Raw genomic sequence first — 15,453 nt, forward strand, 5'->3', positions numbered from 1 at the left:
ACCCTTAAACCGGAACTGTACTCTGGTTTGAAGGTTGAGTCAGTTTAACTGGAACCCGTTTTAGGATAAACTAAATTATTTAATACATTTTTTTAAATAGAAATAATGCTTATGATTGAAGTAAGCGTTATTTTTTGGCAGTTTCATTGATTATGTAGAAAAATCAATCAATCAATTAATACCGCTCAAAGCACTTTAAATATTAAAAATAAATCGACATAAAGTATAAAATGAGTGCTAAATCGTCTGTAGTTTAACGTAGTTACAAAAATGCACCATTCCCTTTCAAAAGGTTTTTTTTTCATATTATATATAAATAAAATCTTATTTACTTTATAATTTTAAGAAGGTATCATCTGTATTATTAAAAAAAAAAAAACATTTTTTCATTGACAATGTAAGAGATAGAATCAGATAACTAAGGTTTGCCAGGCCGCTTACCTCTGAAATAAGAAAAAGAGGTTATTGATTGATTATACCAATCAAACAATAATTCTCTCATGTATAAAATGAAAAATTTATGTAGGCAATTATTTCTTTAAATTAGTTTAGTTGGCAGCACTAAACGACGAAACATCACTGTCACCAGTGTCATCGTCAGCTGGTATGGGCTGTTATGATATTAAAAATATCTTAAAATAAAGTTTCTTGAACGTAGAATAGTCGACCTCGTAGCATTTTTTACAAAAATCTTACTATAAGCTAATAAATTAATAAGTTTTCATGGTATTTCTAAGCAAAATGTTGAAAGGATTGGTAAGTACAGTTAATTTTACAAAATATAGTTAATTCTACTAATACAAATATACAACATTGTAAGAACCCATTGTAATCATTTTTAGAGACAGTCATACAATGAACACAAAGAGATCATTCATGCTATTTTAGGCAATAATGACTATGCACTTTTTTAATTCTCAGTTGTCCCAATTTTACTATAAATATTACTAAAATTAATAAATACATTTACTTAAAAGTAATCACAATTGTGTGAAAAACTTATATTATTATTGTGTACTAGTGTCTATTCTTGAACTTAGAACACTCAATTCCTCACCCAATAATTTGTTATGCTATGAAAGACTTTTTTGTTATATTAAAAAATATAAATTATAAAGTATTAATGTATTTGAAAATATTATTTTAAATAATACCTTGATTTAAAAAAAAAAAATAGTTATAATATGTTGCTATGTATATCTTAACATTATTAGAATCGGTCATACAATTTGTCATTTTAATTTTGACAGAAACATATTCAAATATAGAAAATCAATTTTGATAATAAATATCATTTTTTTATGTCAATAATACACAACAGTTGTAAGCTGTTTTATTTTATTTGTGAAAAATGTAGAACATTAAATTACCAAGTAGGAATGAAATATATTTTTATAAATAAATAAATAAAAGGTCAAGCAATGGGCTGTTTTACATCTGTTTTAAAAACTACAGTAAGTTAAGTACCTACTATTTAGACATACAAATTATCCATAAAAGTATGAGAAACTGTAATGTAATTAATTGTCTGGTTGATACTTATTCATTGGATCCATGGATCCTTTTTTAATTTTTAGTAGTTAATTTATCTGTTTAAAATTTAATTTTAACAGGTTTAGATATTTGGTATATATCTATATCTATTTTATATATATATTGAAATAAATATATATATATATATATTGTTATATAGGATAATTCAATTTATTTAAAATTAAAATGATTTGTTTATTTATACATGTATGTCCTAGAATAATATTATTAAATATATCTTCATTCATACCATTATTTTATTTTTGTAATGAAAATATATAATGATAAATACATTACAATATTTTTATAAATATTCAACAAAATATTTCTATTTTGCAGATCATTTTTGGAACGGGTGTGTACACAGGTGTTTACATAGCACAAAATTATCAGGTATAAAAAGTGCCTGTTTAAATATAACATACATATATAAAGTCAGGGTACTAAACACTATTTATCATATCAATCTGTGGTCTCCGTGTATGTGTATATCCAGTATCTGATCAATAAATTAAGTTTGTGTTATTGTTTGTAAAACTATTTACAGCAACATTGAAAATAAATCATCAGTCTAGAATAATTAAACAAGCAACAGTAATTTGTCATGAATAATTTAAATAAATATTTGCAATATTGCCACACTTTATTTTTAGTAAAGGTATATTGGATTCACAAAGGAGGCCATATTCATTTTTATTAAACAAAATGATTATATAATGCCAAAATTTTATCATTAGCAAAAAAAAGTACATAAAAATTATTCTTGGTTCAAATATTATTTTTATATTACTGTAATGGCCTCTTTTGACACATTTCTGTTGAATTACCAAGATTTATCAAGTATGTTTTTGATGCAGGGTGCTGTTGAATTACTCTGTAAGAAAACAGCTCAGGAATGTGACAGGGCTCTGGATAAAAGAAATGGTTTGTTTTGTTTTTTTGTTGCTAAACTTCTTTTGAACCAGGAATAATTTATTACTTCATGAAATGTACTTGTGTCACATCAGACATTGTCCAAATTTTTATCTTATGTATTAATAATTTGTGCTAAAATCTCTCAATTGTACTACTTCTCTTAGATAAGTTCTATGTATATTGGTTAAGTAGTTTTCTCAATTCCGCATTACAAAAAAAAACATTTATTAGCATCGAAAAAATTTTTAGAAACTAGTGTTCATCTAGTGCTTCATCATTCATAGTTACCTTTAAAATACAGCTAATTTAAAATATATATATTAAAAAAAAATATGTTTCATAATTGAAAACTCACAAATTGAAACAAAAACAGACATATATAACCAAAATTTTAAACAACTTCAAATTTTCAGTTTAGTAAACCTTTTTTTTAGATCGATAAAGTCGAAGACCCCAAAGTATTATTTGGAAAAGCGCAAGCCTTCATAAAGGCTAAACTAGATGAAATTAATGAAGGCAGCAAAAATGGAAAGGATTGAAATGGATATACCAAGACATTTATTAAATTTTATTTATTGTAAATAATATTGTAATGATTTTAAATAAAGGAAAGTAGGAATATAACAGAATTTATGTATTGTTTTACTTAAAGCATGGATAAACCACCTCCAACATATTCAACCCTTGTTATTGGTTCTTCAAATGCTAACCAATCACTTGAATGGGTTGGTAGTAATCCCATACTTTGACACTTATAGAGGGCTAAAAATATATTTACTATGTTTCCAATGATATAAACAAACTTTTGCCCAGCTGCTTGAGTACCTTCAACCATTTTAAATGTGCTCTGAGTTGAAAATAATGCCTTAATTGGCCTCACTATCAACATACCCACCATCATTATGGGGAATATCGATATAGAGTTTCCCGCCATATACATTATGAATAAATTCATAGGCACCTGTTTTAAAGGTCCAAGAGCAACATCCCAAAGTTTTTTAATCAAAAGTAAATTAGAGTCGGTTTCCTTTGATGATTCTGTATAGCTGGCATTGGCAGATTGACTATAACCGGGTGGTGAGGGTAATTCAGTCGCTTGGGTTTTGTTTCTGTAATTATAAAACATTCATTAATGTAATGGAATTGATAATGTAATTACAAAGCAAATTTTGGAAAAAATCACTTACTTTTGATTATAGTCTAATGCCCATTTAAATTTTTTGTTGGATTTTACTTGAGACATCTTGTAATTTTTACTCAATAAATAAATGAACGTGAATTCTGTATTCTATAAACCACTTAAAACTACGAGTTCAGGTGACAATGACAGTAATAATTATTGTTCTCGATTTGACATTTTTGACAATACTGCTGTTACGACGGCGCCTGACTTTCGATATAAAAGCATGCGATCGTTTTAAGCTAATACTGTCTCAAATTGTCTCTAAACATCCAATCTTATAATCATCCAATAATATAACTATTTTCTCTATTATATATATTTTAGTTATTCTCCATCCCGTAATCTAATTTAGTGTTGTTAGTTAGTTATTTGTGACATATCCTCCTTCAAAATTCCTCCTTCAAAGATTTATTTTTGTTATACTTTATAATTATTTTTAATATTTTTATGTACATACTATTTATTTGAGCTATTTATGTTTAGTTCTACTATTTTCTGTTAGATATTGTTGCTTTAAAATTGTTACATTTTAAAAACAAAAAATAAATAAATATGTTTAGGTGTTACATTTATAAATTGGGAGATAATTAAATATATATTTTTTACTATTTGTATTACGTCCTTACATGTGAAATTAGCGTTTTGTCCGGGAGGAATATAATTTTATTTTGTAAAATATATGTAACTAGCTGTTGCCCGCGGCTTTGCTCGCGTGAAAATTGATTATATTACAGAATAATTTAAAATATTACGTTAAATTAAGACTTCATTTGTGGTTCGACTTTCGTGGGCTAGATACACCAGACTGCTTACTGAGCTCAATCTCGAACAGGCTGTTTAGAACTGTCCATGCGAAAAACAGTCTTCTCTTATCCTCCGGCCATTTTATAAATTTGACCTTGTACTTTATTAATTGTCACGGTGAAGCATACTGAAGATATTCGTGGAATATACACTATTTCTCCATTAGTACAGTGATAACTGTAACCTATGACATTACGATAGAGAACCGTAAGTATTAGTCTGGTGCCGTTGCATAATTTTTGAGGTCTTAAATTCCTCAGTAACATTATTGGCGCGCCAATCTCCTAACATAAAAAACGACGGGCTTCAAGACTAACCTATATACGAAATTTCAAACCCTATTTCATCCCTTAGGGGTATAATATACAGAAACGCTTAAATATGTATTACAGCGTCTATTCATTTCTCAGCAGCAGCCCAAAAATAAAGATTAATGCTATGCTACTACTATATATATATATGTATACGCTATGATAATAACTTCAAAAATGACGGGCTTCAAGACTAACCTATATACGAATTTTCAAGCCCCTTTTCAACCCTTAGGGATAGTAGTAGTAGGTATCCAGTAACGCCTCAGATATGTATATCTACTCATTTCTCATCAGTAGCCCAAAAATAAAGATTAATGCTTATAACTTAAAAAATGCCGGTTTCCAGATTATTATATATACGAAATTTCAACCCCAATTTCAACCCTTAGGTGAAGAATATCCAGAAACGCTTAAATACATATCTATTTATTTCTAATTAGTAGCCCAGTAATAAAGAATCATGTTTCAAATTTAAAAATGATGGACTTCCATCCAAAATTTCAACTCTTATTTCACCTCATTAGAGGTAGTATATCCAAAACTGCTAAAATAAATATCTACTTATTTTTAATCGGTATCCCAAAAATAAATTTTCATGTTTCTAACTTCAATAATGGCGGACTTCCAGACTTACCTATTTACGAAATGGCTACCCCTATTTCACTCCTTAGGGCTAGATTATCCAGAAACGCTTAAATACGTATCTACTTATTTTTAATCAGTATCCCAAAAATAAAGTTTCATGTTTCTAACTTAAAAAATGACGGACTTCTATACAAACGTTCAACCCCTATTTCACTCCCTTAGGAGTTGAATTTCCAAAATTCCTTTCTTAGTGGGTGTTTACTCAATAAAAAAATCCTACTCACCAAATAATAAACTTTAATAGTTTACGCTCGGCGATGATGAATCAGTCAGTCAGGGCTTGTTATTTTATATATATAGATAGAAGATTAATCAAAGTATGCACCGTTGTTATCTATGCACTTTTGCCATCTCAAAGGTAGTTCATTGCTCCCTTTACTAAAAAAACGGGGGTGAGAACCAATAAACTCTTTGAAGGCGGTTTGGTCTTTCGCATCGGAGTTGAATTTTTATCCTTGTAAGAAGTTGTCCAAATTCCGGAAAAAATGGAAATCTAGTGAAGCAAGATCCATGGAGTACGGTGGATGTCGCAGACATTCCAATTGTAGCTCATCTAACTTAGTGGTTGTTTGTTGTGCAGTGTGTGATCTTGCGTTGTCGTGAAGCAGCAGTGGCCTAGAGTGATTGACTAATCTCGGTTGTTTAGCAGTTAGTTCTTTCTTTATGGTTTGCAGTTGCTGACAATAGATATCTGCCGTATTCGTTTGGCCAGATTTTAGAAAGCTGTAGTGAACGACACCAGCGCTTGTCCACCAAACATTCACAAGTCACTTTTTATGAGTCAATTTTCGTTCAGGGCAGGATTTGGTTGATTCTCCAGGATTCAGCCATTGCGACGAGCGCTTCCGATCATCGTACAGTATCCACTTTTCATCACAAGTAACGTTTCGATTTAAAATCCCTTCATTATTGTGACAGTTGAGCAAAGTAACACAGTAGTCGACGCGTGTTTTCAAGCATCATTTCATGCAAGTTGGATTCACTCAATTCATGATATACCCATCGTTCAAGTTTTTTTACTTTTCCGATTTGCTACAAGTGGATTAATGCAATTTTACTACTTACCACGAAGCCTGCAGCTGTCTCTGAAGTGCTTTGTGATGGATCCGATAGCTTTCACTTTGGACTCCGGCCGTCCACGGGGTTGGTTCTGAAGGTCGAAATTTCCAGAACGAAAACGTTGTCACCCTAAACGTTCCGTTCTCTCTTTGTGACACCAACGCCATACACATAATTAATCCTTCGAGCTGTTTCTGCAGCACTGGTGCCACGGTAGAACTTGTAATCGTAATTATACTGATATTTCATGTTTTCCATTTTGCTGTAATAAGCTATGCAAAGAAAAAAATAATGAGGAAAAAACAAATAAATCACTGTTAATAATTAATTTAGGTATCCCGAAATATATCTCTACGATTTCGTGCTAACGAATATTCGAAAGTCAACCTTGTCGAATACACTACTAAATCATGGCATCATATAAACATATACATAATATGCAAACATTTTTCTCCTTTATTTACTTGATATAAAAGATTTTACTACTGTTGGATAAAACTTACCAATTAATATTTCCAGAGCACAGGACATAACTATGAGCCTTATAGAAAAAAATAAAAATATCAGAAAGTAGGTATTGTTTTATATCATTCCGTTCATAAAAATATTAAAAGAACAACTAATATTATTTTTATGAAAGTATAATTCTTTGATTACAAGTTTAAAAGTAAATAAAAGGAAGACTATTTGGATCAGCTCTATTTAGAAGATTTCAAGATACAAACTGTTTAGAAAACAGAAATTCAAATTATTCAATTATTAATTGTTGCTAGATTGTAGATAATTTACAAATATTTTTATATACTTTTTTCAATACAATTCAAAGCGGGAAATAATAATAATTGACCTGTCCTTAAATATTTTTATTTGCATTTCTTGCTATATTGGAATTAGCACGATGCTTTTAGGCATTGTGACATGTAATGATCTCTTGTATTATTATGATCACAGATTTTTGTTTAACACTAGATTATTTATACACATTAATCTAACGGCTAGCTTATTAGGCTGCAATTCCTGAATTATTGGCTTCAAATCCCTGGTTAGTCTAGAAAAAAATCTGTAGTGTTTCAATGATTAGAAATTCTCACTAGTACCACGCTAGTGTAGGACACCTTTGCACTATAATATATCTTGCGCAAATAGCTTTAAAATGGCCACCGTGGCCGGTGGTCTTCGATCAGAAGGACATTCATCATCAAAACTTGCACTTACTGATTATATCAATCGTTTATATAGGTAAACACCGCGCCATGCATAAATATAAATATTATTATGCCACATAAATTATTACGTTACATAATATAAAAAAAATGTAATAGTAAAATGTAAAAAAAAAACAATAATTTAATTAGGTATATACATAATGAGGTATAGGTACATAATGAGATCCACATAATTACAACAACCTAGGTATATTACGACATGGTCAAATAGAATTAGTTTTCATGGCATAATCAATTATAGCTAGCTGTCTGTCCCGACTTCGTATGGGTAAAATTAATGATTTAAACCAATTTTTTTAGATCTATAAAAAAATTAGCATGTACCCATATGCTATTATTAATGATTTTTCTGTAGAAATTTTGAAGACGTAATATTTAGAAAATGAAAAACATTCTAAAATTAAATCTTTAAAATTAGTTTAATTTATTATCATTATATTTCTTTTTCGTGGGAAGTTCTTTATATGTAATATACAAATACATTAATGATTAGAAAGACAGCCTCTGAGTTTGAGATGACTATGTCAGTACACAGAGAGTTGGGAACACATGACAAAGTTGAGATTCCATGGGGGATTCGACTTAAACAAAAAAAAACGTTCTTGGTTTCATTATTTATTTTATAAAAAATAACAAACGTAAAAACTTAATTATATAAACCACTGGCTACAATTATATCTAAATTATTATAATATTTCATTATCATGCACTCTGTAAGTACCCATTGACTATACTATTAGTAGGTAACTACTAGAAATTACTTTATTATGGTAATTCGTTATGGCAATACTTTAAATTGACTTCAATTGTAAACTTTACAATTAATACTAAAATGCGAAAATACAGATAAAAAAACAGTATTTTTAAAACAAAAAAAAATAGGTTGGTATGTATAAATAGTAATAGATATAAATAATTTTCCAAAGACTAATTTTGCTATAAACTTTTCTTGCTGGAAACGTATATTTTCTTACAAACATACTATCTTAACTATCTATCTCTTATTATTTTTTGTATATATTTTGTATAAAGCAGTATGAAAGTACTTTTATTAGTTTACAATCTCTTTTTTCTATTTTGATTTATATGGTTTTGGTCAACACTTCGACTACCTTAAATAAAACTAAGTGTACTTAATAAAAATACAAAATTGTAGGTACATATCTGCCCGTCAAAGAACAGGACTGCAAAAAAAAAATACAATTAGTTACATAAGATATTAATCTTGATTTCTGTAAGTAAATTAAGCAGACATTAAGCTAGATATCGGTTTGGTTTATATTATTTTGAAATGACAAAACATCGATAAAGACGTTACAAACATGTTAGGAGACATCAAACTGCATTTCAGAGGTTGTTCAATAGTTCCTCTTTCCTTAAAGCAATATTTTTATAATATATTTGTAAGGACCCAGATCGACGAGCACGCTTTTTACAGTTTTGGAGCTCACTTTATCTATTAACATATTTTTTATCCATCAGAAATGTTGCATTAACAAATTCTAAGAATAATAGTTTGGTCTGCCCGAGGGCCAGGAATGACGCAAGTAAAATCACTGCAGTTTATATCGCAAGCTTGTGGCACGCTCGTAAATTAGAGCCTCAAGCTATGCATTATACTATTTAATTAGCCTAAGCTACGCGAGCGTCATTGTCACATATAACTTGAACATCCGTCGTTATCGATACGTCCTCTTCAATATCTTTTCTCTTCTCACTAAAAACTACGTGTTCTTTACAAAATAATACTATCCTTTGACATGCTTCTCGCATTTTATCTTCAGGTATTGTCAATACAATTCGCATGAAGTTTGGATAGTCGAAGCACTGAAAAGAGAACATTTGTTATAAAACTAATTTATCGTTACCTTTAAATGAGATCTTTTCAATCTAATGAAACTGGAATAAACTAAAGGTTACAATCTAGCCATCTTATAAACATTCGTTTACAACAACTTATAAACTTGTTTGCGCATCTCACCTGTGTTTGCGCAGACACTTGTGCAATATCTCCTGCGCAAATGACTAGTCTGAGATTTTCGAATATCGAAGTTATTGTTCATGTACGGAAAATAAGACATTAGCGTATTATAAAGATATGTTAAATTATAAAAAATGATTATCTTACCGTCCCTGGTAAACAAAAGACTGATTGTTCTGATACCATACACTCTATAAACTCGAATTCATTGCTAAATTCAGGGAAATTCGATAATTTAACTTCAATCATCATATACATTGCTCCTTGAGGCATGATTGGTCGTAATCCTGGTGCGTGCCGAAGTTCTTCAAAAGCGAGTTTCGCTTGATTCTGTAAAAAAAGTGACTTTATTTCATCAATACAATGAAAAAAAGAATGTTCTTTAATGTATTTTTATACACGTTATAGTCCAGTCATTATATACCTACATTTGGAAATACAAATGAACCGAGAAAGCTGATTTTTAGATATGTTATAAAAACGTTGTAACTGCAAGATGACTTTATTTTTCAGTTTCGTTCTCAATATTTCGATAACCATCAACCGTAGCTCAAAAATGTATAGGACCTGAATTGTAGAACGTAAATAAACCAACAACAAAAGCATTTTATCATAATTCTCGTGTCACGACACTCAGTCGAGCTTTCGCAAAAAAATCAACATTCCGTCCTTTTTTCAAGATGGCGGCGAAGGCACCTAGGAAATCGAGGTCGATTCATATTTCAAGTTATGCTTTTCTAAGCCCTTTTCATAACATATCCAAAAATCAGTCTTCTCGTTTCATTTGCATTTCTCGACCTTTTTTTTAGTCTATGACTGGACTACTATGACGACTCGTTAATAACTATATTTTAAGTCTATATCATCCCATAATAAAATCATTTAAAAACAAATTGCATCATGACGCCATGGAACTTTCCACTCACCTCAATAAACAACAACACGTCGTCAAAGAAACTTTGCGGCGTATATTCTAAAATAGCAGGTAAAGCTCTCTGAATTAATGTATTCGGACCGAGTATTTTCATCGAAAGGTTTGATAAACCTTGTCGTATTTCCTTTCCTAAAATATTATTTCGATCATGGATGATCACCCAACCCATTCTCCAGCCTGGTACTAAGAACCGTTTCGTGAGTCCACCACATGTAAGAACAGGTACATCTTGGGATAAAGACGATATAGCTGTAAATTTATTCCCGGAAAAAATAAAATGTTCATATATTTCGTCAGCTATGATTGGCACTCTGTTCCTTGAAGCTATATCCAAAATTTCATTTAAGTGGTCTTTGTCGTATACGGATCCACAAGGATTGGATGGGTTAATGACTACTATGGCGACAGTATCATCGTCAATTTGACTTTCTAAATCATCAAGATCAACCTTCCATTGTTCATCTGGCTGTAAAATAAAATATGATATATTTTATAAAATAGCTTTATCACAAAATATAATATATAATCATTGCCAATAAGGTCCCAAAAAGTTACAATTACTTAAGAAATACGCTACGCGAGATCTGTATGATATCTATTATATTTTTATCATTAAAGAATTATTATACAATCAACACACAACGCAGGATTTAATAAGTTGTTTAGAGAATGCGGCGCAAATATGCAAATAAGGACCACAATGAAACAGAACTTGTTCTGTTTCTCAAACTCGTTTACGGTTATAGTATGATATGTTAAATGAAGTGAGGTGATATGCCGAAAATCCTGTTAATGGCAATAATAAGTAGTTTATTTTAAGCCTGTCACACCTTCATCAAAATAGTAGACTTAGTTTAACGATTCATGTTTGTCTGCCTAGAATAACTAGTATTTTATCACTCGTAGCACTATATTGAAATTGTCCACGATCTATTGTCACTGACGTAATTTGTTTACATCATGCATTTTATTAAAAATAAATTGTTTTGATGATTTGAATATTTTTTAGACATTTAACAGTTTAATAACTTAGAAGTATTCATGAAAAATTATGCCAATAATATGGGATGGTGTCCATCCCATATTTTTGGTTATGTATATATGTATATTATATTTTGACACTATGTTTTGTAGTAATGTAATGTTAAGATGGCCTCTATATATATGTAGCTCAATGAGTTGTACATTATGTAATATGTAAAATTCAAGGACTTACCAGGAGATTATAATGCTTTATAACAATTCCCAATCCTTCTGCTAGAGTCTGGTATATAGAAAAACCCGGCCGGGGTATGAGAACATTTTGACCACAATCTGCAAGTGCTGTTATAACCATTTCAATCGCATGTGAACAGCCGCTAGATAATATAACGTCATCTGGATGAACATTGCCTTGATGAGCGCTGTATTTTGCTACGGCTACCCTTGCTTCGTAATGCCCTTTAGAAGGGGCGTAGCCTCGGCTTGTATTTAGCTCAATACTATCGCGAACAGCTTGTAAAACTTGTTCCGGCGGATTTAAATTTCCAAATGTTGTTGGGTCACCTGTGAATTTAACATAGGATGAGTACAATTTCCGACTTCTCATCTATCTAACGATCACTATCTACCGTCAAGTTGAAATACTAAAACATCTCTCCATGTTTATATTTTCAATAATATTTAATTCGTAATACATAAAACATTTCAACAACAAAATTTATTTTAACCTAAATTATATTATAAAACAAAATATTGCTTCCGTTACTAGTCATGAAATAATATTGCATAAATCAAGATATTTTGATCTGAAAGTATTATAAGATAATATCTGTGCAAAATTTAAGTCAATCACATTAATGGTAAAGGAATGCAACTAAGAAATATTGGTCTATAATCGGTAAAAAAAATATGAAAATAATGTATCGTTTAAGCATTATGAAGTAGAAATTTGTCCTTTGTGTTTGTTTGAATGCGGTAATCTCAGCATCTATCGGGCCGATGTTCAAAAAATGATTTTGCTCTAGATGTTCCATTTTTTAATAAAGATTATAGATTATATTACCATGCGCTTACGACCCACGAGGGCGGAGCTTTAACGCTTAACGCGGGTGAAACACGCGCGGTTTCATCACAACTTGTTTTTATATAATACTAGTTCTGCGGCTTTGTTCGCATTTTAGGATCATCGGTCCTCCATAGGAGTTCAAGCTTGATTCATACCAAATTTCATCAAATTCAGTGGTTTAGTCTTGAAAGAGCAACAGAGAGACAGAGTTACTTTCGCATTTATAATACCTATTAGTATTATCATTTTAACAAAAAAGGAAAAATAAATTATTCATTTGATATTAATGTGAATTAACCTGTCGTGATGATGATTATCAACTATACATAAACTACTAAATAAAGTATAAACCTAACTTCGTTTTACACTAACGAAAGTTACCTGAAAGGGTAGTTTAACATTAACCAATAAACATATCATGAACAACTCAAATGTTAATTGCTTATGTTATTTTGGCAATTATTTTATTTTCAAAATTCAGAGTGCACAAACAAAACGATGTTATTTATTAATAACGATTTTCATATGATTTTATGTTTGTCATTAAAATAGATTTTAAAGACAAGTTTGGCTCGTGTTAACCTTGAATTACGCATTATTTCTGACCCAATAGACTCCTTTCCAAAAAATAATAGAGTCAATATAGCATAAATATGTATAAAAACATTCAATCTCGACCCTCAGAAACAAATGGATACGAATTAATGATGATTTAAAAAAAAGGAAACAAAGTATCCAATTTGTTAATATTCAATATAAATGTGTTTTTATACATGTTTCATACACAAAAAATTAAAACTATCTATTTTAAAATATTGGGCAAACAATAATTAAATATAACTAGGTTGACGTTGACTATAAATTTACCATTCGAATAAATATTATATTGTTACTACTTGTTTTAATAATAATTTAAGATAACTTATGTAAATGTAAGTTACAGTTAAAAAAATGTGGGTATTGCGATTTAACGAAGAAATACTGGCAAGCATTATTGCCATAATTTCGATCATTTCACGCGGTCATAATAATGTAGAATTGTAATGGTATTAATTTTCGATTTTGAACTAATGTACATGTCTTCAATTATATAAGAAATTAAACTATACAAATGCATTTTACTGTTAACAGTTCTTTTTCCAGTTCTGTAAGCATTTCACAACAATCCGATTTATTTTCTTTAAATAATTTATGTTGCTATTACAAAATAATTGTTGTTTGTTGTAAGGCCTCAAGTACATGATAACTTCTCTGTATCAAAAGTAAAAAATAATAATTAATAATTATGTTTTGTGAAATACAAAAGTTTTATTTATTTATCTAGATAGAACGTAAATTGATGGTAACAGGCACATATGTTGTGAATAATAATTATTTAAAACATTTAAATTAATAAATAACTTAGACGTGCCAAAGATAGCTTATCTTACTATACTGCTTCGCTTTATGCGTCCATTGAATTTTGTATAGCATATGGCTTAGATTGGAATATTGACATTTTTGTTTTAGGATGCTTTATTAATTATATTTTTGAGATTATTTATTTATTTAAAATTCGGTTTACCTGTGTAATATTTTTATTTTACTCTTTCAGTTCGGCCTAAAAAAGTTAATTCCTCATTTACAATTTATCTTTAAAAATGGAAAGATTTTTCTAGAATGTTCCAGCTTATAATTAATTTTGTTAGAACAATAAAAATATCAAAATTCTATTTGTTTAAGTTATACAACTGTTAACTTCTTTACGTTGCTATTTCATTACTGATCAAATTAAAATTATATATCCTATTAAAATTAAACCGCACGCAAAATTACGCAATTATGCAACTTTCTAGAAAAATATTCCAATGATGCGTCGTAGTATGTATTGATAAATTAACCAACTTACCAATGGATAAGGCGATAAGTTCTTTGTTAGGGTTCGGTTCCACCTGTAGGTTCTCAACGATACGTCGGATAAGATTTGTAGTTTTCCTAGCTAGAGTAGAAGCGCGCACCTCCCACTCCTGTCTGCTTCGGGTTCTTCGCGACATCAGCACAAAAGTTGCTGTAGATTCAAAGCTGCGGCAAAACGTGAAACAAGAATAGAGCTTGCCTTTCGATACGTCTCAGTTTTGTATGAATACTGCCATTTGGCGGATACTAACTTCCAAGTCGCGGAACTGGTTTGAAAATGTATATGAGATGACGACAACGGAGCCAGTTGTTTAAATATTCCACCCTTGGCTACTGCGACACTTAACATACTAATAATATTTACAATAGTATCGATCCAAGGGTACTAAACAAATACATACGTTAAAAATCTATTTAGATATTATTTAAGATTCCGAGTATTTCGAGTAAATATAAAGCAACAAATAATTAAATAAATAAAAGCGAAATGCAATATTAATATTTGCCCAAAATAACAAAAATCTGCATTCATCTAATAATTAATAAGATGATCGTAGGATTCACCATAGACAAACTTTGTACTCGGAAAGTTGTTAAGGACGCACCTACTGAGTTTAATATAAGTTTGTATTTAAAAAAGAAACAATAATTTTCATAAATGCTATGAGGAAATCTTATGTACGCACTGTTCATACAATTTTCATAAATAGGAATACTTTGTGCATAGACTTACTCTTTAGATCTTTAAAATCTAACAAATCGTTAAATGCTTGTAACTTGTACTACACTACGGAGGCTTTTCTTGAGATTTATCTAGAATGTAATAGAACGTTTTCGTAGCTAACCTTTCTAGTAGTGATGTAAACATTTCCAATCAATATAACCCACGTCTATGTAATAACTATCACCTAAATTA

General features: G+C 30.0%; 2 protein-coding genes and 1 long non-coding RNA gene across 3 annotated transcripts; 1 reads left to right on the forward strand and 2 right to left on the reverse strand.

Moving 5' to 3' along the window:
- Positions 1 to 561: 561 nt before the first annotated feature.
- Positions 562 to 2,971, forward strand: LOC125076963. The gene is made up of 3 exons (XR_007120728.1): positions 562 to 756; positions 1,873 to 1,926; positions 2,883 to 2,971. It is a non-coding gene; the product is annotated as an uncharacterized LOC125076963 (long non-coding RNA).
- Positions 2,972 to 3,009: 38 nt separating this feature from the next.
- On the reverse strand, positions 3,010 to 3,792 carry LOC125076962 (ER membrane protein complex subunit 4). Its single transcript, XM_047688718.1, has 2 exons — positions 3,636 to 3,792; positions 3,010 to 3,557 (listed from the first exon to the last, which is right to left on the reverse strand). The coding sequence occupies exons 1-2, from the start codon at positions 3,689 to 3,691 to the stop codon at positions 3,095 to 3,097; spliced, it is 519 nt and encodes a 172-aa protein (XP_047544674.1). The 5' UTR covers positions 3,692 to 3,792; the 3' UTR covers positions 3,010 to 3,094.
- A 4,552-nt stretch (positions 3,793 to 8,344) lies between these two features.
- Positions 8,345 to 14,769, reverse strand: LOC125077137 (tyrosine aminotransferase). The gene is made up of 5 exons (XM_047688953.1): positions 14,530 to 14,769; positions 11,811 to 12,139; positions 10,587 to 11,060; positions 9,808 to 9,990; positions 8,345 to 9,506 (listed from the first exon to the last, which is right to left on the reverse strand). Exons 1-5 carry the CDS (start codon positions 14,672 to 14,674, stop codon positions 9,312 to 9,314), a joined length of 1,326 nt encoding a protein of 441 aa, XP_047544909.1. The 5' UTR covers positions 14,675 to 14,769; the 3' UTR covers positions 8,345 to 9,311.
- Positions 14,770 to 15,453: the final 684 nt, after the last annotated feature.

Source organism: Vanessa atalanta, chromosome 3 (genome assembly GCF_905147765.1).
Source record: "Vanessa atalanta chromosome 3, ilVanAtal1.2, whole genome shotgun sequence".
In the NCBI taxonomy this organism is placed as follows: domain Eukaryota; kingdom Metazoa; phylum Arthropoda; class Insecta; order Lepidoptera; family Nymphalidae; genus Vanessa; species Vanessa atalanta.